Here is a 23686-nt window from a genome sequence, read left to right on the forward strand (position 1 = left end):
GTGCCAGCTAATTGCAGGAGAGCAAATGTTGCCTGCAACTTCAAAAGGGGGGTGGGGGTGGGAGAGGTCCCAGGAATTTGCAGACCACTCAGCCTGACACTGATACATAGGAATTGATTTGGCACATCTATAAAGAGATCCGAGGCATTTAGTTAGATCAGCACTACTGGAAGCAACATAGAGTGGCCTGCAGAAGTGGGCTGCAGTTGTACACAGCAGCCACTTTCAGTGTACATATGCATCAACGTAATGACACAAACTGCTTGAGCTTCAATCAGAGGGTATGAAAGTGAACAGGTCATAACTGCCTATCTTCACTTCTCTACCCCTGAGAAAGCATTTCATGTTTGTCTGAGCTGTTGTTGCCGCTATTCTGCACCAATTTAAAAATAGTGAAGGCAAAAGAGGTAACAGGTAAGAGGAAGCAAGTAGTATAGACTTTTGTTAATGGGTTCTGTGTTGAAGGAAGCAGCCTCTTGATGAAAGAACATGTATACCATTTTAGCAACACATGAGGGAAGCAATCTGATGGGAGGAGACAAATTAAATAAAATAAAATAAAATAAAAATTATTTATTTATTTTATCAAATTTGTCGCCGCCCATCTCCTCCCACCTTAACATCTTGAGAACTTTCACACGTGGAAGGAACTTGAATTGCAATTTGTAGTAGTGTATATCCAATAACTTTGTGAACTGCATAGAACTTAGAAGGCCATGATAGTTGGCAACCCTATATAAAACTGCTTGCTTTGCACTTTTTTTGCTTCATACATAAGCCAGACAAGTAGCAAATCTTTATGACACTGGCAAGACCTACATTCTTTACTATAGCATCCTCCCTGTGTCTTTGAGGGAGATATGAAAATATACATCAGAAATGTATGTCCTCCTGTTGTCCTGTACTCAGTGATAAAGATGATAAACCCATTCAGGTTTTCCCATGTTTATATAATAAGAGTCATGCTATTACAGTAACATGAAGGGGTAATTTATAGGGCATCTCCCCTTGATAAGCTATTGCCAATGTGTTGCAATTTCTCTTCTCTGAACAAGCAGATGCTTCCAGAGATGACACCCTCTAGTTCAATGTTTTTCAAATTTGGCAACTTAAAGATGTGTGGACTTCAACTCTCAGAACTCCTCAGCCAGCATGCTGGGTGAAGCATTCCAGGAACTGAAGTCCACACATCTTAAAAGTTGCCTAGTTTGAAAAAAAACTGCTCTAGTTCCTTATACTGATGATTGTAAACCAATATTCAATCAGCCTATACTCCTTAGAATATCATGTAATGTGATGGAACCTACGTAAGATCTGTGTTGGCCTGACATCAGTGTTCCTGGCCTTACCCAGTGATCACTGTATTCCTTTGCTAATTTAAATAATCCAGTTTTATTTCAAACTCTCCAGTCTTTGGGCTTTTTTTTAGAGATGAGTGTTTCCACCATCCATTGAAAAACTAGGGTATATATGTATCTCATTAACCAAAACAATGAAAAAAATATGCATCTCATTAATCAAAACAAGAAGCACTAGCAGCAAGTGATAGAACACCTAACTGCTTTGGGGCTTATCCTCATGTTCCTCTTCCTGCAGCAACTCATGCCCCACCAACTTTTACTACATGAATCATCCTCATAACTTGCCTTCATCTCATCTTAAAATTGTCATAATCCAATCAGTTTTGGTGTAGCATTTTTTCTTCTGATATATTTTTTTATAGTCATGAACTAGGACACTTAGTTTGTGGACAATGTGGTTAAAGACCTGGTCCTGGGCTGGGATCTGCCTGGCTCCTATTTGTTATGGGCATGTTACCTCTCTGGTCACTGGTCACTGCCTTCCATTGTAATTTTGGCTTGGGTTTACTTCTGCAGAGGCAACAATGTTGTTGTTAGGCCATTTTTATTGAAGCTGAGCTCCTACTCTCTAAGCGCTTCTGCCACTCCTTAAACTTTGTGCTAAATTCCATATACAACGAACAAACAAACAAATAAAATTAGTTTTCAGTCTTTGTTTTCTCCCACAACTGCCACAGTTCCCATTTTCCCTGCTCTGTACCCTAACCCTTTCCTTACCCCTTTCCCTCTTGAAATTCCCAAGTTCAAATTCAAAGTCAGCAGTCTTGTTTTCAAACTCAAAATCAGCCAGGTTATGTTCTGATCATGGGCCACTATTGCCACCACTCAGATCTCAATATTAGTTCGTCGAAGTCCCACTATCAGTTCATCAGAGATGTTGTGACTTTTTTCACCACACTGCCTTCAACAACAACAAAGGTACATTATGCATACTCTGAGTCCTACATGTTGGGCAACAAAAAGCTGGTCTTTCAGGACCAGAACCTTCTCCGTTTTTCAGGTCCCAGCCTCTCCTCCACTAAACTAAGACATTGAAAATCAACAAACATAATCCTGGCCATTTTGTCCACCTTTCACTGCTTCATCCCTTTCCTGTTGAGGATGATGTCATCATGGCTGCCATCTTTGTCATATTTTGTCCTTACCAGCCAGTTCAGTCCTCCTTCTCCTCCTCCTGTCCCATTGTCCTGGTGCCCCCCCTAAATTGTTGATGCTGTCACTGCTTGTTGAACTCAACAGTGGCTTGCAACACTAACAAAAACAGCAAACGAACAGTGGACCAAGGGGGGAAGGTGTCAGCTCCACTAGGTAGGCCATATCATTAAATCAACTCACAGGAAAGCTAAAACTACTTTTACTGAGATTGGTTATAACAGAATCTTCCAAGTCTCATTGTGCTGTATCTTCCCTTTTCCATAGTTCAGTGAATTAAGGAGGTATCTGTCTGAGATGCTTCCAGATGCTATCTGGACGTTCTGGACTTTAAAAATGCTTTAGTCCCTTTTGCCTAGGCAACAGATGTTCCTGTCCTAGATCCATTACAAATAGCACACCAGGATTTGAATAATAACAGTAATGATGGACCAAGATGTAAAGTTTGCCAAAAAAATGTATAATGCATTTTAAGAAAATTATGGATAAATTGCATTAGACTGATAAGAAAAACAAGTTCTAAGAGCAATAGAATTCTCCTTGCATTTTGTATATTTTGATAATTTATTCATTTTTACATACATTTTTTTCATAAAATCCAATTGTCAAATTCAGTTTTTTGTATACTTTGAATAAATCAGGTAGGTTTCCTTCAAAAAACAAACACTTTTTTCCTCATCCACAGGTTAGTAGCACCCACTTTAAATTATGACACATTCAAGTGTGAACCTACTGCCATCTGCAGGGCAATATCTGATCTTTTCCCCTTATGTTCATTGTCTATTTCCTCATAATTAGAGAATTCTGCATAGAATTCATTTGTATTTTGTAACTAATGTATGATAAACTTCACAAATTACTAGATATTATATCTGCAAAGGATAGTATATTGCCTACTTCAGTACATTTGACTGAACCGGGTGGAGGTGGGGATATTTGAAACAAAGCAAATCTGGCTGAATTCCTTCAGTTATTTTCCATGACCTTTCTTGAAAAAAAACGAATTCAAATGTCAAAAGAGATCAACAGTTATCAGCATTCCCTGTAGATTTATATTTCAGTATTATATCATATTGAAATCAGTATTTTGACACATGAGAAATGTATAGTTCTTGATAAATAAACTATGCCGCCCAGAGTCACCTTGTGTAAGATGGGCGGCCATATAAATGTGCACAATCAATCAATACCAAAAACTGGTGATTTGGCCAAGCATAACACATGCATCCTTAACCCACAAGTCTAACCTCTTAAAATTATCCTGTGGATTTTAACCCCAAATCCAGTAATTAAAAAAAATCACTAGTTAGAAACACAAGGCTTAGAAGCTTCAACTGACTTCTCCCAAAACCTCTAATAGAGTGGAACCTTAGAAACACTAGTGATAATAGGACAAAATAATTAAAATAGCAAGTACTTAACATGGATGACCCATTGAATCAGTATTGTCATTTAACAGAAGCAAATAAGCATTAATTAATAACGTTAATGGGATAATAAGTTGCAGGAATGTCAAAGGATGCTAATGCTTGTCTGACTAAAGTGCCATTTTGACTGGAAATCTAGTATACTAGCAACAACTCTTGCAACTTTTCAGAAAACCAGTATTGCAAACATATCCAGCACTTTTTTTAAATTCTATTATGCCCTGTTTTCAATTATGTTTTTAGTTTAAGATACTAGTTTCATTCCATCAAAATATATTTATTAGCTATCTTTTCCACTTATTTCTGGCTTCCACTTCCTGGCTTGCCCAGGAAGAAACTAAAGTGTGTGACTTTATGAACTCTTTCAGAAATGATTGGCTGGGATTGGCTGATGATACCTAGCTATACATTGCCACCCCTGACTGTACAAGTGATACTGTCAAGGTTCTTTTTCAATGTCTGGAGGCTGTGGGAATTGGGATGGGAAGCAACAGGCTTAGGCTTAGCCTTAGTATGACTGAGTTGCTGTGGGTTGTAGGACCCACCCAGATCTGATGACTTTCCATCTTTAGTTCTAGATGAGACAGCATTACCTAAATAGGGCTGGTGCACAAGTTAGGGATCCTCCAGAACTTTTGGCTCTTGCTCAAAGAGCAGATACCAGCCTTGGCCAGCAAGGCCTTTAAACAAATCCATCCTGTATGCAATTGTGCCTACCTTTGGAGGAGGAAGCCCTGCTCGTGGTCATTTATGCCTTGATCCCTTTTGGATTACCACAATATGTTTTACATTGAAAACCATTTGGAAGTTGCAACTGGTCTGGAATGCATCAGTGTAGGTAGTTTTAAGCCAGCCTTTCTCAACCTTTTGACCCTGGAAGAACCTTAAAATACTTTTTAGGCTTCGGGGAACCCCTGCACATTCAGGCTGAAACATAGGCCACGAGTTACAAAATTATTATATTTGTTTCATGTGGAGGCCTGCATATGTGCATTAACAGTGTTCTTAAACTAAAAGTAAAGAATGAAACCTCTTTAATGTGAAGTTGCCTGATTTTGAATTTTTTTTTAAATAAATCGAGATCTCCCAGGGAACCTCTAGTGACCTCTTACAGAACCCTAGGGTTGAGAAACCGTTATAAACACACAGCTGCTTTGTGAGCTGTGCTTGCTTCCAGTAGGTTTCTGGGTGCAGTTCAAGGTGCTGAGTATTTTTTTACTCATCTATCCATCCATCCAATACAGAAGGGTACCCAACTCCATAAAGTCTCTGGATGCACATTAAAAACAGAACAATAACACAAAGAATGATGTGTATCCAGAAGAGAGATCATTCAGACTAACATACAGACCTATAAGGGACTCACCACCCACTCTAACCCAAGTCTAGGGGAAAAGCTAGGTTTTCAAAGACTTCTTAAACATAGAGTGTCTGGTGAGTCCCTTATAGGTCTGTATAACCTATAAGAGATACAGATCTCTAGGAAGTGCTAGAGGACAGATGCTGTGGCAGAGAAGGTCTGCTTCCTGTCCTGATAGATGCCCATTCTGTCCAATCACAGAGGACATAGATGGTCCCTCAGATAGTCAGGACTTATAACAAGAAGAGCTTTATAGTGTAACCAGCACTTTTAATTACACATGCAAGCCAACTGGCAACCAGTTGAGTTTGTGGAGCAGCAGTATCTGCCCATTACTGCCCTTGCCACTGTAATGCCTTGTCTGGCTCAGCCTTATTTCTTACTACTTTCACTACTGCTGGGGATACTTGGGTGGGAAGACTAGACTTGGTGGCCAGAGCTAGGTGTCAGGAGGAAGTGCACAGACACAGAACACCCATTGAACAAAGCTGGAGAGATCCCGCACCCTGAAGCATTTCAAATAGTCCTAATTCCTGCTTGCTGTTTTGGTTCTTCTAAAAACCTATTTTAATCAGCCTAAGCATTTTGCTAGAAATTACATAACAATTTATATAGTAACCCGTCCTGATGGTGGTTTTCATTCAGACTACAACGTATGGGAAATTTGACTTATTCCTTCCCATTCAGTCCCACTCACGGTGTCGTATAAACTCAAGCATATTCTATTTTAACAGATAGGAGGTTCAGATCAGGAGCACTTTAGGCCTGTGTTTATCAAGATGTGTTAACCCATCCTTTATGTATGAATTGAAAACTTTTATCAATATAACAATTTATTCTTCATTTATCACACATTCCCTTAAAGGCTCCCTCAAATTGAGCTTAATTCCCTGGTGCCTGTGTGGACATACCCATATGGTTTTCCTGCAAAACATGGAAGTAGTTTGCCTTTGCCTTTTGGGTATGGTTTTTTTACTTCCCAATCTAGCCAACAATATTGCCTGGGGATCTCCCTCCATGTACTAACAAGATTCTCATCAAGATCATGTAGGTGCTACCACCTACTATGATATTCTGTTTAATGATCCTTGTCATACACAGGTAAAATATACAGTAGTTATTGAAGGCAAAAGAAAAGAAAAAGGACAGAAAGTTGCCTTATCAGTGACAGTACTTTCTCTTGGAAAGTAGCAAGTGACATTTGAAAGCAAGTTATCCTTTAAGGATTAACAAAGAGACCTTGTGAGAGGCAAGGCTAAATGCCATCCTTGGCTTTATAAATCAGAAAATAGGGTTTTGTTGTGGGTGAGCTGCAACTGACGAAAACTTTGATAAAACTGAGCCTGAAAAGGAGTTACCAGACTCCTGATTGCTGGCTTCCGCAAGAAAAGCTGAAAGAAGCTGCGCTCAGCCTGCAGTTCTCTCCTTCTCGGAGCCCACGTTGCTTTTCTCTTCGGCTGAACTGCGCCCGCGGACGTAGCGGCTCCTGAAGGCCGCTGAGGGGAGGGAGCAGAAGCAACGGCGCCGGGGAAGGCGCTCGGCTTCCGGGCTCCGTAGCCGAAGCCCGGCGCGGGTGGGTGTTTGCTTCTGTCAGTGCCACGGTGTCTCCTGCGGCAGGCTGAGCTGGGTAACCCGACTTGCTTCGGTAGCCGATCCGATCCCGCTGCCCGGTCACTCGCATGCAGCCCTCACCCTGGAGCGGAGGCGGCGGATCGAAGAGCTCTCCAGATCCTCCCGGCAGCGGCTGCTCCAGTCCAGGGACAAGATGTTCTCCAAGTTCACCTCCATCCTGCAGCACGCCGTGGAGGCGGTAAGGCCACCGGAAGCGCCCGGCACGCAAGGCCGGGGCTTACCTCGGGCCTAAGCTGGGGAAAACTCGTTTTCAGGGCCCTCTCTCGGTTTCCCTCTCCTGCTCAGCCGACTTCATCTTTCTGCCTCAGATCACCTAATAGCTTTATTTTATTTTTTTCTGTTGGGTGGGGAAGGGGGGATCAGATAGCGAGTTAGAATACAGGAGCTTGACGATGTAATTCGTACTTCCTTTTTTTCCCTTCTAGTCCCTACCTGAGCTCGGCTACATAGCTCAGTTTGGCTTCTTCATTTGTTCATTTATTGGAAATATTTTATCTTTCTCTTCAGTTATGCTTCTAGGGCAGTTTACAGGAGGGATAAGCTAATAGGCAAATGTTTATGTTAAAACAAACAAAATTGTAGCCAAATAAAAACTAGCTAAAGGCTCTGGTAAATAAAAAGGTACTTGCTTAGCAATAAAGGACCATTAGACAATTAAAACGGGTGTAGTTTTATTTTGGGCTCAGGAGAAGCCTTCAGAACAATGGTAAACGAGCCTTGCAGCAAAATACTGCTTGTATTATGTGTGAGTCTTCCAAACTTCATTTTCAGAGGAGGACGCTGTTCTCACAATGGAGGAGGTGCTTTGAGGATAGGACCTGATTTGCTATCAGATCTCCCAAATCATGATTTTAAAGATGTTCCCCTGGGGATGAGAAGTGTAGAGATGAGGGAGCTTGAAGGCTCAAATCTGGCTCCTTGACAACCATCTGATATAGAAAGCTAGGAGGTTGTTTGCAGGCATAGGATGATCTGAACTTTGACCACCCATCTACTGAGGTTCTGTGCTGGACATGGAGGAGACAAAGTCCCCTGTTGCATGTTTAGTACAGAAATCAAGAAGATGACAACACAGGCACAGATTGATTCAGGGTTCTACCACTACTGCGCCATGCTTCAATACTGGAACTATAGGGAGCATAGCTTGTTCATGCACTTTAATCATTGATTGATTGATTGATTGATTGATTATGTGCCATCAAGTTGTTTCTGACTCCTAGTGACCACATAGATAGATTTTCTCCAAGATGATCTATCCCTATCCTATTTTTTCATGTTTCCCAAAGGGGCACTCATTGCTTCTGTAACTGAGTCCATCCACCTTGCTGCTGGTCGTCCTCTTTTCTTTCCCTCTACCTTTCCCAGCATTAGAGCCATTTCCAGGGAGCTGGATCTGTGCATAATGTGTCCGAAGTAGGCTAATTTGAGCCTGGTCATTTGTGCCTCAAGTGAAAACTCTGGGTTGATTTGTTCAATGATCCATTTGTTTGTTTTCTTGGCTGTGCACGATAGTCTCAGGAGTCTTCTCCAACACCAAAGTTCAAAAGCATCAATATTCTTCCTATCCCGCTTTTTTAAAAATTTTGCTTCCATAGAGTGTCACGGGGAATACCATGGCTTGCACGATGCTGGTCTTTGTAGGTGTAGACACATAACAGCATTTGAATATCTTTTCCAAGGCCTTTGTGGCTGTTCTATCAAGTGCTAGTCTGCAGCATATTTAATCATAGGACTCAGCTAAGCTAGTGGAAAGGGTAGGGTTAAAAGGAGTGTTTTACTTATTAAAACAGGGTTTTAATAAACATATATTTTACAAATAAGAGGCTGGCAGAAGTGGAAATGCATCCTCTGCCTGTACACTTTGATAAGTAAAAAGCAGTTGGAAAAATTGAACATGATAACAGAAATTAATTGTAGCCTTATATATATTGAACCAGAGAGTAAGTTCTATCAAACTTGGCAGGACCTTTTGCTAACAAGACCTTGATTAATGATGTATTCTAGGAAGATAAAAACTGGTCTCACAGCTTACAAAGCACAGATTCAAGTACAGTGGGCACTGAAGAAATTATAATATGAGTTGACATAAGGGGGAGTTGTATGACACCCACCTGCGTTGAAAACCTGTCAGTAGGGACCACACAGGCTACCCCTGGAATTAATATATGCTGAACACATGCCATCATCTGTTCCCCTGCAGATGAAATGCTTCCCTGCATACTTCCTGACTATGGTAAATAAGGGCACACATATGTATTAATATAAGTATGCTTCATGTGGTGGAAAGGGGATTGCATCCCAGCCAAATATAGAGATCATGGAATTGTTTCTGCTGCAAGTACCAGCAATATCTAGATTCATGTTGGAGCATGTATGCTTATGTTGCAGGCAGAACTAACTCCATATATCTATATATCTTTATCTCTATAATATTATATTCCCTTCTTACCCCTATGGATCGTATGTGTCTTCCTCAACCTCAGGTCCTCTACCAGAAGCCTGGGAGTTTGAGGGTTCTGCACACATCGCTTCTCGGACTTTTGGCTAAGATCAAGTGTAGTATCTTAGCTGTTCCTACCACTGCACTTTTCTGGACAGAGAACTCTGATGTTGTTCCTGGGATCTGTTGGAGCCACTCTCCCAGCTTAGGAGTCACGGCCTGAGTGCTCTTACCACCACTGGGACCACTCTGGACTTCACTTTCCACATCCTCTCTAGCTCCTTCTTGGTATTTCTCCAGCTTCTCATACTCCTTCCTGATGTTGCTTTTAACACACACACACACACACACACACAAGAAAGATAAAAACTAATGCAAACTAATGAAGTAAGAAGGAAAAAAGGAAAAAAGAAATCAAAGCTAAAAGTGCAAGAAAGGAAAAAAGTAAACAGAAAAGAAAGAAAAAAGACACAATGAAGTGGCTTCCAGTCTTCTTTACAGCAGTTATAAGTACAGTTACAAATTTACCTCTTACTCTAAGGTTACAACATGACTCTTCTTTCTATAATCTATCCTGTCTAATCATCAAAACCATAAATCATAAATTCAATTTCTTTCCTTTTCGCAAAAAGTCTAGGTTCACATATGCTAAGCCAGAGGACCCCAACACTTTGAACTGTTGGACATTTTTGGTATTTTGGATTTTGAGAAAATGATGTTGGTGTTGTATAAGTCACAAAGGGGCTTTTTTTCACTGACAGAATGGCTACTGTAGAGGTATTGCCAGTCAGAAAGCAAAAACATAAAGTAGGGGCTAATGGGTGTAAAAAGGAGTGCAAGCAACCATACAGGCATCTCCAGAACTGTGCTGTCATATGATTTGTATACTGTAGTTTGCTTTCCAGAAAGTAAGATCTCAGCAACTGCAATTGAGAATTCATTTGTTTCCTATTAAACTCAAGCTAGGAATCTAATTACTAGTCAGCAATTGGAGGAAAGCGGGATTTAAAGCCTTGGGTTGATGATGAGTTCAGATCCTATTTATTATAGTACCTAGAATTGGGTGTAAGAGGAAATTATAGTTAATTAAACAGGATGATTTTAGTTGAAATAAAATATGGTGATATAAGCATGGAATGTGCAGACAAAAAGTTTGTGCAGATCTCAGTTAAATAAATCATTGTAAAATATATACCAATATCAAATTAAAGTAACCTCAATTTATTGTTTTATATATTTTACAGAAATTGGGATATGAACAAGTCAAATCAAATTTTTATTATGGTCAGAGACCAGCACAGGGATATGAACAAGAATTCTGATTCTAAATACACTTAATTGATATTTATAGTCTCTGGAATATACTTGGAATTAAGATTATACAGTTTTATATTTTGAAATATGCTAGGTTTTACTAGCCCAAATTGATAATGAAAATGTGTCTGGCCTACATTTAGAGATTAATATTGAAAGTTCATCTTTATCTTTTTGACACATATGTCCATAAATATCATATACAGCAGGTTATACTTTCTCAACCTCAGTTCTTTACAAGTCGTGCCATTAGACTGCTGCCAAGATCTGGTGTCCCTTAGCGTCATTTTGGGGATGCCAGGTATTGACATAGTATTGTATTAAATCAGTCATGTTAGCTTAATTAGAAGTTTTTATTGATGCATTTACAACACTTGGGCTGCTCCAGTCAGAACTGACCCTGAGCAGTGTACAGTTTTCTCTCTGGAAAAGATTAAAAAGATAAGAAAATAACCTCGTCATATAACATAATAATACAATGGCAGTGTGTGAGTTATAATATCAAAAGTTAACCTGCTATAATGTTTGTAATAAAAATATATTATGGAAAGAATGATCAGAAATAGGTATGCTAATAATCATAAGGGTTGATTCTGATTCTAAATTTCATTTGTGTTGATCACACTTGAAGTGTTTACTCAACAAATCTGATTCACTTATTCAAAATGATGGGTTACATGCAGTATATTAGAAGAAACATTCTTCCTGTACCAAACATGAATTTTGGTAATTTCATCTTTATTGACAAAGATAGTCATTGGAAGTCTCATATTTCTCAGGTGCTCATTGATGGGATGGCAGAACAGAGAATAAAAGATTCCTTTACCAAACTTTTGAAATAAATATGAGATATAGTGGCCTTTTCCTTTTATTCCCCCTCACACACCCTTGGTAGGAGATGTAGAGTTGTTGGGAGTCAAGCAGCATATAAATTTAAATAATAAAAATGGTGGTGGTGGTGATGATGTACATATACAGCTATTGAGTCGCTTGCTGAGATGGGCTGTGAATAAATGTGATATAAATAAATAAATAAAATATTGAACTTTGTTGGTAAAGATACAACAGTTCTATAAAACAAGTAGAAGTCCAGAAGAGCAGACAGTCTTTCCAAGATGGCGTTATATATGAAAATCAGGGTATAGATAGTTTAAATATTGCTGTACAATATTTAGATGAATAAAATCTGGATATTACTACGTTAGGTGAGTCCCAAGTTCACCTAGAAAAGTTAAGAGGATTAAATAAAACCAGGAGCAAAAATGCAAATCTTTGAAGAGAAGACTTAGAGATACGATACCTAAAATCACTTTTATTGACTGTTCAGTGAGCTCTCATTTAAAAATTTGTGGCCTAAAAAGCTAACAGAACACAGCTTCATCCCCATCCAGTTCTCCACAGTCTGTTTTAGAAAGTTACGCTTGTATTACACATCTAAGAAATTCTAATTACAAGTGAAATTATTTTCACAAGTACATTAGAGGAATGTGGGGGGGAGGTTATGCTTGAATGGCAAACTTAGGTGATGATGGTTATTATTATTCTATATTACTGCATTTTCCCCAGGCTGTGGTATACAATTCCACAAGAGTTGTGTTTCACTACCATTTTCAGAGTTTAGAGAGTCTGTAAAATATCTCTCTTTCATCAGGCTTTTCACCGTTAACTAATTTTAATACCAATTTTACTATTAATTATAATTGATGCTTATAATTTTCAATGTTTTATTTTTGTTCTAATTCTGTTAATCTTTTGGGTACATGAAGGGTAGAAAGGCAGGATAGAAATCAAATAATAAATAAAAATATTTTATATGCCATCGTATTGGAGTTATTACGTATAAAAATAGAGTTCTACTTCAATATCCATTGTTGAATGGAGAACCTTCATAGAAGAACTATATATTTCTGAAAGCTTCTAAAAGCAGACTTATTGTACTAAACTGCAAGCTGATCTGAGAATTCAGTTTAGCAATATGGCACTTCTCATATAATTGCTATTATTTTGTTCTGTTATCATTCCTCCTTTTGTCCTTTCCCCTAAAGGAAAACCAGTAATAGACAATACACATATGGTTATGGACCATTTTTTCAGAATTATATGACCTGATATACTGAGTTTAGGACATATGATGACTGCATTTTATATCATTGTCCTGTTAAACAATGTATCTGTTCATGTCTTTTGTGACAACTTCAGAGGTAAACTGCAGAGATTATTGGAGGAATATAAAATCCATATTTTTGGAGAAAATGTCTTATACCTGGTTGTATTTCTTCAGCTTGCACCTTCCCTTCCATTGCAAGAAGACTTTGTTTACCATTGGAAGGCAATTACCCATTACTACATAGAAACATCAGGTAAGAGAAAGTTCTTTGTTGTCGCTTAGAAAGTAGTGATCTAAAATAATCTTCTTGAATTTATTGCCCTCCAGCTGGTTATGTCCTCTGTTTGCTGGGGTGGGTAGGAATTGTAGTCCTAATTAGTCTGGCATACAGAGAATCAGATCAGAGAAGAAATAAAATTAAGGGGAATCTAGTTGATGACCTCTGGACGGTGTACTTGGCAACACTTCTAAAAGCATTTGTAGTGTTAGCAGAAGTCCAGAATTTTCAGCTGTTGCAATTTGTTCCTGTGACTTTGACCTTATTTGCCTTTAAATACAATGTATTTGTAGAAAGTTGCATAAGGGGGGATGGAGCAAACTTTCCACAGGTTTATTTATAAACTAACAGTTTCGTTAGATAAAATTATATCTCCATTGCTTTTAATGTCCTGAGACATAAACGCTTCAGTTAATTTTATTTACAGCAATACTATAAATGTTTGCTTTTTCTCATATGTTAAGTATATTTTATATGATTTAACATCAGAAAATGTGTGTAATTAGTAACACGGAAGATGTGGATAGCACTTTTTGCTAAGAGTGTTTCTGTCCTTTTCATACCAAACTATCATCCCATTTGCTTTAATAGGAAGCTAATAGGAACAGATATATGTACACCAATTTCGAAGGTTAGTAAGAATAACAGATATAATTGCCTTTTCTATTTCTTCTATTACATGAGAAATTTTAAAAGTAAATAAAACAAATATTCATTGTAATGGTAAGTTACAGTACCATGCTGATGATACAGAGGCTGGATCTTTAATGGAAATAATTTTTGTAGATGACAAAGCTCCTGTGACTGATACCAATATTCCATCACATCTGGAGCAAATGTTGGACATTTTGGTTCAGGAAGAAAATGAAAGGGAATTTGGGGAAACAGGGCCTTGTATGGAATATCTGCTACATCACAAAATCTTGGAGACTTTATACACCTTGGGCAAGGCTGATGTAAGTACTGTATATCAGGTTTTATCAAGAAAGGCCAGATTTTATGATTGGATGTAAATGTTTTTACTTAATGTATGTATACTTTTTTAATTTGGGAATATTAAGTCTTCATGTTTTTCCAGTCTTGTTGAACAAGAATTGATGAGTTGGAAATGATCATTTAGGAAGTGATATTGCTACCCAAAACATGTGTAAAGACATGAAAATGATGGCATCTGTGAAGGTCTCACAAGTTGTGCTTATTGAAAACTATTGAAGTCTGAATTGGTTGGTTCATAAGTTATTTACTCCCATTTTCTGAAAAAGTACATTGTCCAGTTTATATTAGTCCTTACTGGAATTATCAATTTGTGATTGATCTGAATTGTAAATCTCATCAAACTGTGCAGTACAGCTTAAAGGGACATCTCCAGCAGTCTTTCTGTAATGTTGCTTTCATAATTCTACCCACCGCATGTGTGAGGTTGCTGTTGGGGCAGGGCTAGCATATATGGTCTCCTCTACCCTTTTTAGGCCCACAAATGCTAATTACATTTTCAGTAAGTCAGTACCTAAATAGTATTAGTAGCTTTCCATGCAACCATGGAAATGCACAGAGCTCATGTACTGCTGTTAGTTTGAAATGCTGGTATGGCATACAAAATATATCTGTGCAGAGATAGATGCAAATTGAAAAATGTGATCAGAGTTCCTGTGGACAAGCTCATAGCACCTGTTGGGAATCTTTAAAGCAGCTGCATCTTTTCTTCAGTTCGTGCAGCTACACTTCATAAGGGATGAACAATCCTACGAAAGATATACTTATTTTAAGGTGTTTCCAACAGGTACTACGTGTTTGGCCCTAATACCTAAGGTGTGTTACGGAGATGCAGTTTTCTTAAATACTGTAATTGTGTACTAATTCTTGGTTATAAAATTAATCCAGTATTTATTTATTAAGTATCTATTACTACCTTTCAATCAAAATAGAACTCGAGAGAGCTAAATACAAATTTTAAAAAATAAAGCTCTCTGTAACATCAGAAGCTCATCAACCAAAACTACATGTATAAAAATAAATATTGAAAATACTTTTCACATCAGTTTCCATATAATTTTTAATTTTTGCTCAATTTTTTTCTAGTGTCCTCCAGGCATGAAACAGCAGGTTTTATCTTTTTATACTAAACTTCTGGGAAGAATACAGCAACCTCTTCTTCCACACATAAATGTTCACAGACCTGTGCAGGTATTGGTTAATTTTAAAATGACACTTTTTAAATAGATTTTGCTTGATAATTACATAAATTTCAGTTTTGCTATTTTAAGGGCATCTAAAGCAGAATACTCAGAATTAGGAATTGTTACTTTTTTAAAAAAAGAAATCTATTTGATTTTTAAAATTCATATTACATTTTCTATAGTATTAATTTTTTTCAACAGAAATTAATCAGACTTTGTGGCGAAGTCCTAGCAACACCTACCGAAAATGAAGAAATCCAGTTCCTCTGCACAGTTTGTTCAAAGTTGAAGCAAGGTCCATACCTGGTTAACTTTTTCCTTGAGGTAAGTAATTCCATTGCTGACTATGCTTTTGTTACTGAAAAGTCAGTTTAAGTGCTTAAAAGTCAGCTTATGTATGAGGATTTTCTTGTAAAAGTATCTTCAATTTTACGGGAGTGAGCTACTTGTACTTTAGTACCTACATCAGGACACAGTATATTTAATGAATTATTTCAGCCTTGTTAAGTTGAGATTGGAGAGGAGGGAAAGCAGTGTGATCACCCCAGCAGTGGGAAAGGGTCAGGCAAAGGAGAGATTGCCTCCAGAAATCGCTTTTTTCTCCTCTCCCACCCCCTGCAGAGTGGAGAGATTGGAGAGGAAGGGATTTCAAGAGAGTAAGCTGTTCACGTAGTGCGCCCACAACTCCCAGCTCCGGGCTGCCAGTGCAATAGCATTGTTTTCAATGTGTACAAGACAGTAAGCAGACACTTGAACATTCCAAAGGACAGGGGAGTGGATAGGAGGCAAACAAAAGATGAAAGTTTAAAACTAGTCTTGTCTCTTTCTAGCCAGAAAGCACAGTCCCAGTCACATGGTTTCCCACTTAGTGACTACTTCAATTATTGGCTGAGTTGCCAGTCTCAATTAGAGTTGTTAAGTGAGGACTACCTGTACAGTAAAATTATTAAAACTTAAAGCAGTTTATTTAGCAAAAGAAAATGGGAATTTAAATAGCACACGCAGTCCAAGTTTCATGTAACAAGTTTGATCAAATACAGAAAAACAGGTACCATTGTGGAATTGACTGAGAATACATAAAATCTTCAGGATTTTTTGCTATCATAAAAGCATGCAATATTGACTTTGCTATCCTCCTGTTAATTTTAAAACCATTAGTAAGTAATTCAAAAGATCATGAGGATTTTAAAATAGTGAGTCTTCCAGAACCAAAGTGACATATGAAGGAAATTCCACTCTTTTTCTGTTACACACAAAAAGTCCATAAGGGGTTTCTAGTCAGCAATAAACATAGTTATTGTCTTTTCTCTGATCAAAGATGTCAATTTAGCCATCTCAGTACGTTCCATCATCTTCACTAACCATTCCTCCATTGTGGGTTGTGCCGAATCTTTCCATCTTTGTGCATATAATAATAAGCTTGCTGAAGTTATCATGTACAAAAACAAAGTTTGATAACCTTTTTCAAACTGTTTGTCCATCAATCCCAAAAGAAAAACCTCTGGTTATATACTTATCTTTAAAATCCTCTGCATCAGTGTATGTATTTAAATCCAGAATTTTCTAGCTTTTTTATATGTGCACCAGACATGATATAATGTCCCTTCTTGTTGCTCAGCCACATATTTTCTCATTGTTCCATCTGTATATTATAACCAAAATTTTAGCCCACTTTATCGTACATCCTTCCACTTGTTCTTCTGTTTCAAATTTCAATAAAAGTTTATACGTTTTAGCAATTACATGTTCATCATTTGTACACAATTCTTTTTCAAATTCAATCGTATAATATTCAAAACCATAAATTCTATTTTAAATCTTTCTAATTGTAAATAAGGGAACCATGGACAGCTATATTCCTCTGCCACCAGTTCTTCTCTTGATTTTATTTTACATTTCCCTTGAGACATTCTAGCATCTCATGATGAGTTAGCTATTTGTGTTTGCCTATTATTTCTTGATGATTCTTGTGTTGAGAGCTACAGAGGTGTTTTTGGGTACAACCTGGGTTTATATCTATTCCATATTCTCAATATGGCTCATCTAATATAATGAATTTTAAAATCCACATTAAGCTTGACTTTATCACACATTCGTAATTCTCCAGTTCTGGTAATTCTCTATAACCTGAGCTTAGCTGATCTTGGACACAATTTGGAAGCCAAAGTTAGTGTACCTCCAACTGAATTTATTGTGACTTGTTTCTGAGTAAACATGTATAGAATTAAACTGGACTTTTGTTGAAGGCTTTAAGGCTTTTTAATGAGCGGTAGAAGGGTGCAAGCAGTTCACCTTTTGAACATTCTTAGAAGTGCTGCTACTTTCTCCATAAGCAGGTCTGGTACTGAAATTGCATTTAGAAAATTGGCAATCATTATTGCAACTATTTGCAGATTTATGTGACAATACTACAGACAACTGGAATATGTAGAACACTGCTGCATTTTTCAGGATAGTACTTTTTCTAATAAATAATGCTTCCTGACTCATGAAATTAAGTAGTTGTATTTTCAATTACCCTTGTACCATGATTTTGTGTCTAACCGTGTGAAAAGTGAAAATGCACAGCGTATATACCCTGACAGAGTGTGTATGATTACATTTGTTTGGATGTTTTATTTACCACAATTAATTATTTGGGGTTTTTTATGTGGCGTTTGTTTGCTTGTTTGACAAGATGCTTTCCACAAACTTTTGCTGCTGAACTGAGTTGGCTTTTTTCTTTCTGTTAAGTTCAGCAAACTGTTGCTTGCTCTTGCTATCCCCAGTGGTCTGGTAGTGAAGTTCCTTGGTGGTGATGATCTTGAATCAGAAAGCATACAGCCTATTTCATTAAACTTTCCTAATAGGTGATTCCAAACCCCAGCCTACACATTTCTTCAAGGCAGAAAGGTGAGCAGGTGGGCTTCAGAACTGCATGAACAAATCAGTGAATCTTGACTGCTTTGCATAGTGTGATACATAAACCATCTCTTACTGCAACCCACTAACAATAATACAGGGAGCAACCACCACACTGAAATGTCTTACTTTTTTTTACTGTTCCAGGGAAAACAGGCTGGTTCTTTGATAGAAGAAGAAACATGGTTCCATATAGTTGTTTTTTGAACTACAAATCCCATAAACCAGCAGTGTCGTACTGCTGGAGCTTTTAAAATTATAGCACAGAATGCTGGCCTAGGTTCTCCATTCTTAATTTAGGCAAAGTCATCAAGTCTATGTCAGGTTGGCAGGTTGATTCTTTCTGCAGGTGGTTCTTTTTAGGTGAAGACTAACATCGGCAATCTCACATCACACCTCTGCTGAAACCTCGCTATAGGTCTGATGTCTATTTGAAAGAGGCATTGAAATGCTAATACTTATTTTTTGAAGATACATATAATAATTTAAATTAGGTCTCAGTTTTCCATGCATAGCAGGAATCTATGAATGTTAAAACAATGCCAGCTAGTCATGCGTTAATTATTGTCTTTTATACAGTCGGTTTCACCTTCAAAACCTAAAGAAGAAATCTTTCTGTTCAGAAACTATATGTGTGCCTTTTTGTAGTAAAACGTTTTCAGGCAAATGGTAGGCTTCTGTGGAGTGTTACTCCTCTCTCTCTTTAATCTTTGATGTTCATAATGGGTATTATTCCAATTACATTGTAGACCTAATTATATTAAACATTTATATCTTTATTTTCTGTAATGCATGGTGTATTGCATGTTCTTCCAAAATAACAGTAAATATTACTCAAGGATAACCATTATACAAAATCCTTTATGCAGGTTTATTATAATACAAGTGTGCCATCTTGCTAAGTATAAAAATGAAACTGTGACATCCATTACCATCATTCTTAAGAATTTTTTTTTAAACTGGCAAAAACTGCAGCTTTGGATCTGTTTTATCATTCACAAATCAAGCAGATGTATAGGCAGAAGTGCAGTGTTTCCACCAGAAGTAGGTGAGGTAAGAAGCTTTAGGCAGCCTTTAGAAAAGTGTTCACAATTCTGTGATGGTGGTAAGTACAGATTTCCTAATTCTAATAACATCTTTTTTCTTTCTTAGAGGTGTACAGTTAGAAACATGATTAGATTAGCACCTAAAACTGTTTTTAGAACCAGAATAATAAAGTGAATTGAAGTCTTAACCTAAATATCCACAATTTCAATCTGTTGAATGTAGAGGTATTAGAAGATTCCTTGCATGTTGTAAATGTCGCATTCATTTGGAAGGATAGTATGTGTAGAGTATCACACCTGATTGTACTATTTCTAGCAAATTTTTGCAGCGTAGTTTATATTGTTGAAGTATGTCCTTCCTTCTATTCTTTAACATGTCATGAGGCAATTTGAATTAACCTTATTGATGGGAAGTGTTTTAATTAGATAAGAAGCAGAAGAAGTAAACCACTAGGGCTAACCAATCAAGTGATAACGTGTGAGTTTTTTTTAAAAAATAAGAAGCATATAAATGTATAGGTTGCAAGTAAGCACAGGATAGTAGCTGATGAAGTCCAGGCTAAAATTCATGGAAGACTGCTTGATGGTTATAAATTTCAGCAGTCTGTACAAGATATATAAGGCAATAAACTCTTGCAGTTTTTTCAGCTCTAAGATAAATTACTTGTCTGAGAATCAAAGATACATTCTGTGATTAAAAGTTCTTAAAATGAGAGGCATAATGAAAAGCTTCCTTATGTTACAGTCTTCATAAATTCAAATGCGTTGAGAGCCTCTTGAATCAGCCTAACGTTTTTGGTTTCTTCTGCTGTTTCTTCATTTCCTTTGTGTTTCTTCTTGCTTTAGTAAGGAAGCACCAGATTGCTGTATTTCTATAGCAGAGCAAACATTAGTTTTATCTTTGTAATTCTCCCTTTTTATTTTGTATTTTTTTCCAGAACAAGCAGAAAGGGTTGGCTTCAAAAGATGCAGCAAACTCAGTCACAGAAGACATGGTAAAAGGGCAAGATTCTGGGGTGACAGGTGCAGGACAGTCCATTCAGTCTGAAGAAACATCAAATAGGACAAAGCAAGCAGAGAAAGAGAATGACCTTCAGCAGGCAGAAGAAGTGTCTGCAAATCTAGTTGAATTAAACATCCCTTCATCTCCAGAGGCTGTAGCTGTTCGCCCACATGGGGACTATAATTTGGTGAATTCTCTGCTCAATCTCACCAAAAGCCCGGTGAGTGGCTATCAGATATGGCAGAATTAATGTTGGATTTAGAGAGAGATCAATTCTCTGCTATGTGTAATGTGTATAGATATACATTCAGCACGTTATATGCTGAAACTGCCAGTCACATATTTTGAATACACTGATTACTCTTCATATGTCAAAATATCTTGCATGAGATGAGTTTTATGTTAAGGACAGCTCCTCACCTAAGAGGAAATGCAAAGCATTCTCCCCCACTTTTCAACTAAGCAATCCAATCATGTAGGATAAGAACAGAGTCTTGTTACTGCTAATTCTGAGTCAAATATGAATCTTACCGAAGTTTTAAGCTGAACTTTCAGAGGAGTGGAAGTGTCAAGTGCGGTATGTTTGGTGGTGGTTTGGCTCCCGAGCAGTCATAGTGGTTACAGATCCATTTTTAACCAAAACTCATAGGAAGCTCAGAATTCTCACAGACTTGCTAAGTCAGGGGTTCTAAAACTGTGGATCAGGATTGCTGGTGAATTGTAAGCTACTAGCGGGGTGGGGCAAATATCACAGATGAGACTTGGACAGGCAAAGTGGGAACATTCTCCAAATGCTTTCTAGGCTTTGCTTCCTATTTTCCCTGTGTAGCTCACAGGGGGCAACTGCTGTACAGCTAAGTCTGAGAAACCTTGCTGTATATGGAAGAAAATATAATTATTAAAAGTGCCTTATCTCTTATCCAACATTAACACCAACCAAATCATTAGTTTCCTTTGTAGAGAAGTTAGTACATTAATTTACTATTTTCGGGGGCGGGGGCATACTACACAGTTAGAGAACCACTATTGTAAGTTGCTTAAGTCTTGCTCTAAATAGTTACTCCATTTAGTACCCATTGTATTAAGTGATGCTTTAGTTTAACAAGGACTTTGAGATCTTGTTAAAACTATCCACATTTTGTTGATAATGGTGCCTGTGGATGGTAGAAGTTCCCACCCTAGCAGTGTGGCAAAACCCATTTACTTTTTATAAAGTTAATAAAGCTGCCTTTGAGAATGGAAACTTTCTCACTCGTGGAACTATCTCCAGACAGGCTAATTTGGTATCCCTGTCAATATTTCTAGGAACCAAAGTCCATTTTTTACATTTTTCCAAGCTCTTTAATTTTTATTTTATTTTTAAATTTTATATTAGACAAAGGAGGGGAATGGAAGAAAATGGCAAGACAATAACAACAATAACAAAACCCACTGATACTATGTTATTTTATGATTCCTACTACTCTTAGATTTTATTATGTCCTTCCTTTTAACTATTTTGTAAACTGCTGGGAGTCAATCCTGATTATGATGGCCTGTAAGTATAAAAAATAAATGAACAAGCATAGTTAGTCTTAAATAAATATTCATGCTATATTATGCGATCAAATTATTAATCTTACCTATTTTACCCACCCCTACTTTATGTTTTAGCCTTGTTGTATGTTCTTTCTGTTATATTTTGCTTTAAAATATTTTAAATACAAATAAACTTACTGGAATTCCTTCTTCTTAAGCATGCATGGATTCAGAAGTCTACCATAAGCTGTCTGATTTCCTTATAATGGGACATGGAAACTATAGTAATTAGAAGTGGTTCAACTTAGTAAAATGTGTTGTTTTTCCTTTGCAGGATGGCCGAATAGCAGTGAAAGCTTGTGAAGGCCTCATGCTTCTAGTGAGTTTGCCTGAGCCAGCAGCTGCCAAGTGCTTAACACAGAGTACATGTTTATGTGAACTGCTGACAGATAGGCTGGCCTCTCTCTACAGAGCCCTCCCTCAGTCAATGGATCCTTTAGATATCGAAACAGTCGAAGGCATTAACTGGGGGTAAACATTCTGTCCTTGCATATTTGTATTATATTGTGGATTCTTGGGCATGTTATGTGAGTTATTTATCAGCTATACATTGATTTATGTTTGTAACCTACCTTACGTTTGAGATGGGTTAAACTTTCAGCGACTCTCAGTTGGTAAAAGCATTCAGATATCAATAAAATAATGAAAATTATCTAAATGTTTAGACTTGTTACTTCTCATTACGTTATAATGGTAGCAATATCAAATATGTTTCATTTGCCTTCATTTCCTGCACTCTAGTTTGGATTCCTACAGCTACAAAGAAGATGCATCTGCTTTCCCAGGGAAAAGAGCTCTGATTTCATTCCTATCCTGGTTTGATTACTGTGATCAGCTCATTAAGGAAGCTCACAAGGTTTGTGATGCTTGTATTAGTCCCTGCCCAAACAAGTTCATAAAGCTATGGTTTGTAAATCATGAAGATGACATCTGGATGCCCTCTGTGTTTCAGACAACTGCTGTTGCCATGGCAAGCTCAGTGCGGGAGCGTTTTTTCATTGGCGTGATGGAACCTCAGCTAATGCAAACGTGAGTAAACTTCCATTGAAAAATGAGGCGGGCTTTCCCCGATCCTTTTTTTAACTAAGGAACCCATGTCACTTGTTTAAACAATTCCTATTATGATCAGTTCAGAGATTGGAATTCTTACTTCAACTGCCCTGTTGCATCGTATCGTTCGTCAAGTCACATCCGATGCCTTAGTTCATGAAATGGTTTGCTTTATCCTTGGAGAGCAGAGGGAGCCAGAAAAACTGATGGATGTCAACAGGCACCCATTGCGACATCGTTTAATTGAACACTGTGATCACATTTCAGATGAGGTAAGAGATTCAAATATAGCAAGTGCATAGAGCTGTTGGGTTCAGAGCCACTATGTGCAGAAACAACATGTCTTCAAATGTTTATTAATAAGTGATCTTTTAAATGGTGAACAGCATTACAAAATCGTTCATGTCTAACCAGATAACCACAAGTAAAATATATTTTAAAATATTGAATGCAACCTGAAGGTTATACTACTGTACCTTCTACTAGTCTCCTTTCTAAGTGGACACACCACTCTGAGGATAAATAATTTAGAGTAACCTATAAAGTGCTGAAGGACAAATACTTAGAAGTCCTGTATTCAGTCCTCAGCATATGTGCTTCCTTTCCTATCTGACAGATATAAGACACTAACGTTTTGAGAGCTGATGCAGAGATGTTAAGAGAGGGAGTGGAGAACTGTGAGGCAGAAATGCTTGTCAGCACTTTCAGAGGCTGGACAGATCATTGATAACTTAAAGTGCTCTGCTGATCTAGTGATTAGAAGACTAACATCTCAAGATTTGCCTCAGACTAGCAAGCTTGTAGCTAACACTCACTTAACTGCTACTTTTAACTTCTGGCATGTCTTGTGCCCAATCTCTA

The 23686-nt window shown here is 37.6% G+C and overlaps 1 protein-coding gene across 1 annotated transcript in view; it reads left to right on the top strand.

Moving 5' to 3' along the window:
• The first annotated feature begins 6800 nt into the window (after positions 1–6800).
• FHIP2A (FHF complex subunit HOOK interacting protein 2A) overlaps positions 6801–23686 on the top strand; it is a 28559-nt gene continuing 11673 nt past the window's right edge. The window contains exons 1-10 of the mRNA XM_063307207.1: positions 6801–7110; positions 12968–13046; positions 13857–14026; positions 15150–15254; positions 15449–15571; positions 20133–20417; positions 22050–22246; positions 22517–22631; positions 22728–22804; positions 22905–23097. Of these exons, the coding sequence (XP_063163277.1) occupies positions 7066–7110; positions 12968–13046; positions 13857–14026; positions 15150–15254; positions 15449–15571; positions 20133–20417; positions 22050–22246; positions 22517–22631; positions 22728–22804; positions 22905–23097 (1389 nt within the window). The 5' untranslated portion in view covers positions 6801–7065. The remainder of the gene's footprint in view (positions 7111–12967; positions 13047–13856; positions 14027–15149; positions 15255–15448; positions 15572–20132; positions 20418–22049; positions 22247–22516; positions 22632–22727; positions 22805–22904; positions 23098–23686) is intronic.

This window comes from Candoia aspera, chromosome 6 (genome assembly GCF_035149785.1).
Source record: "Candoia aspera isolate rCanAsp1 chromosome 6, rCanAsp1.hap2, whole genome shotgun sequence".
In the NCBI taxonomy this organism is placed as follows: Eukaryota; Metazoa; Chordata; class Lepidosauria; order Squamata; family Boidae; genus Candoia; species Candoia aspera.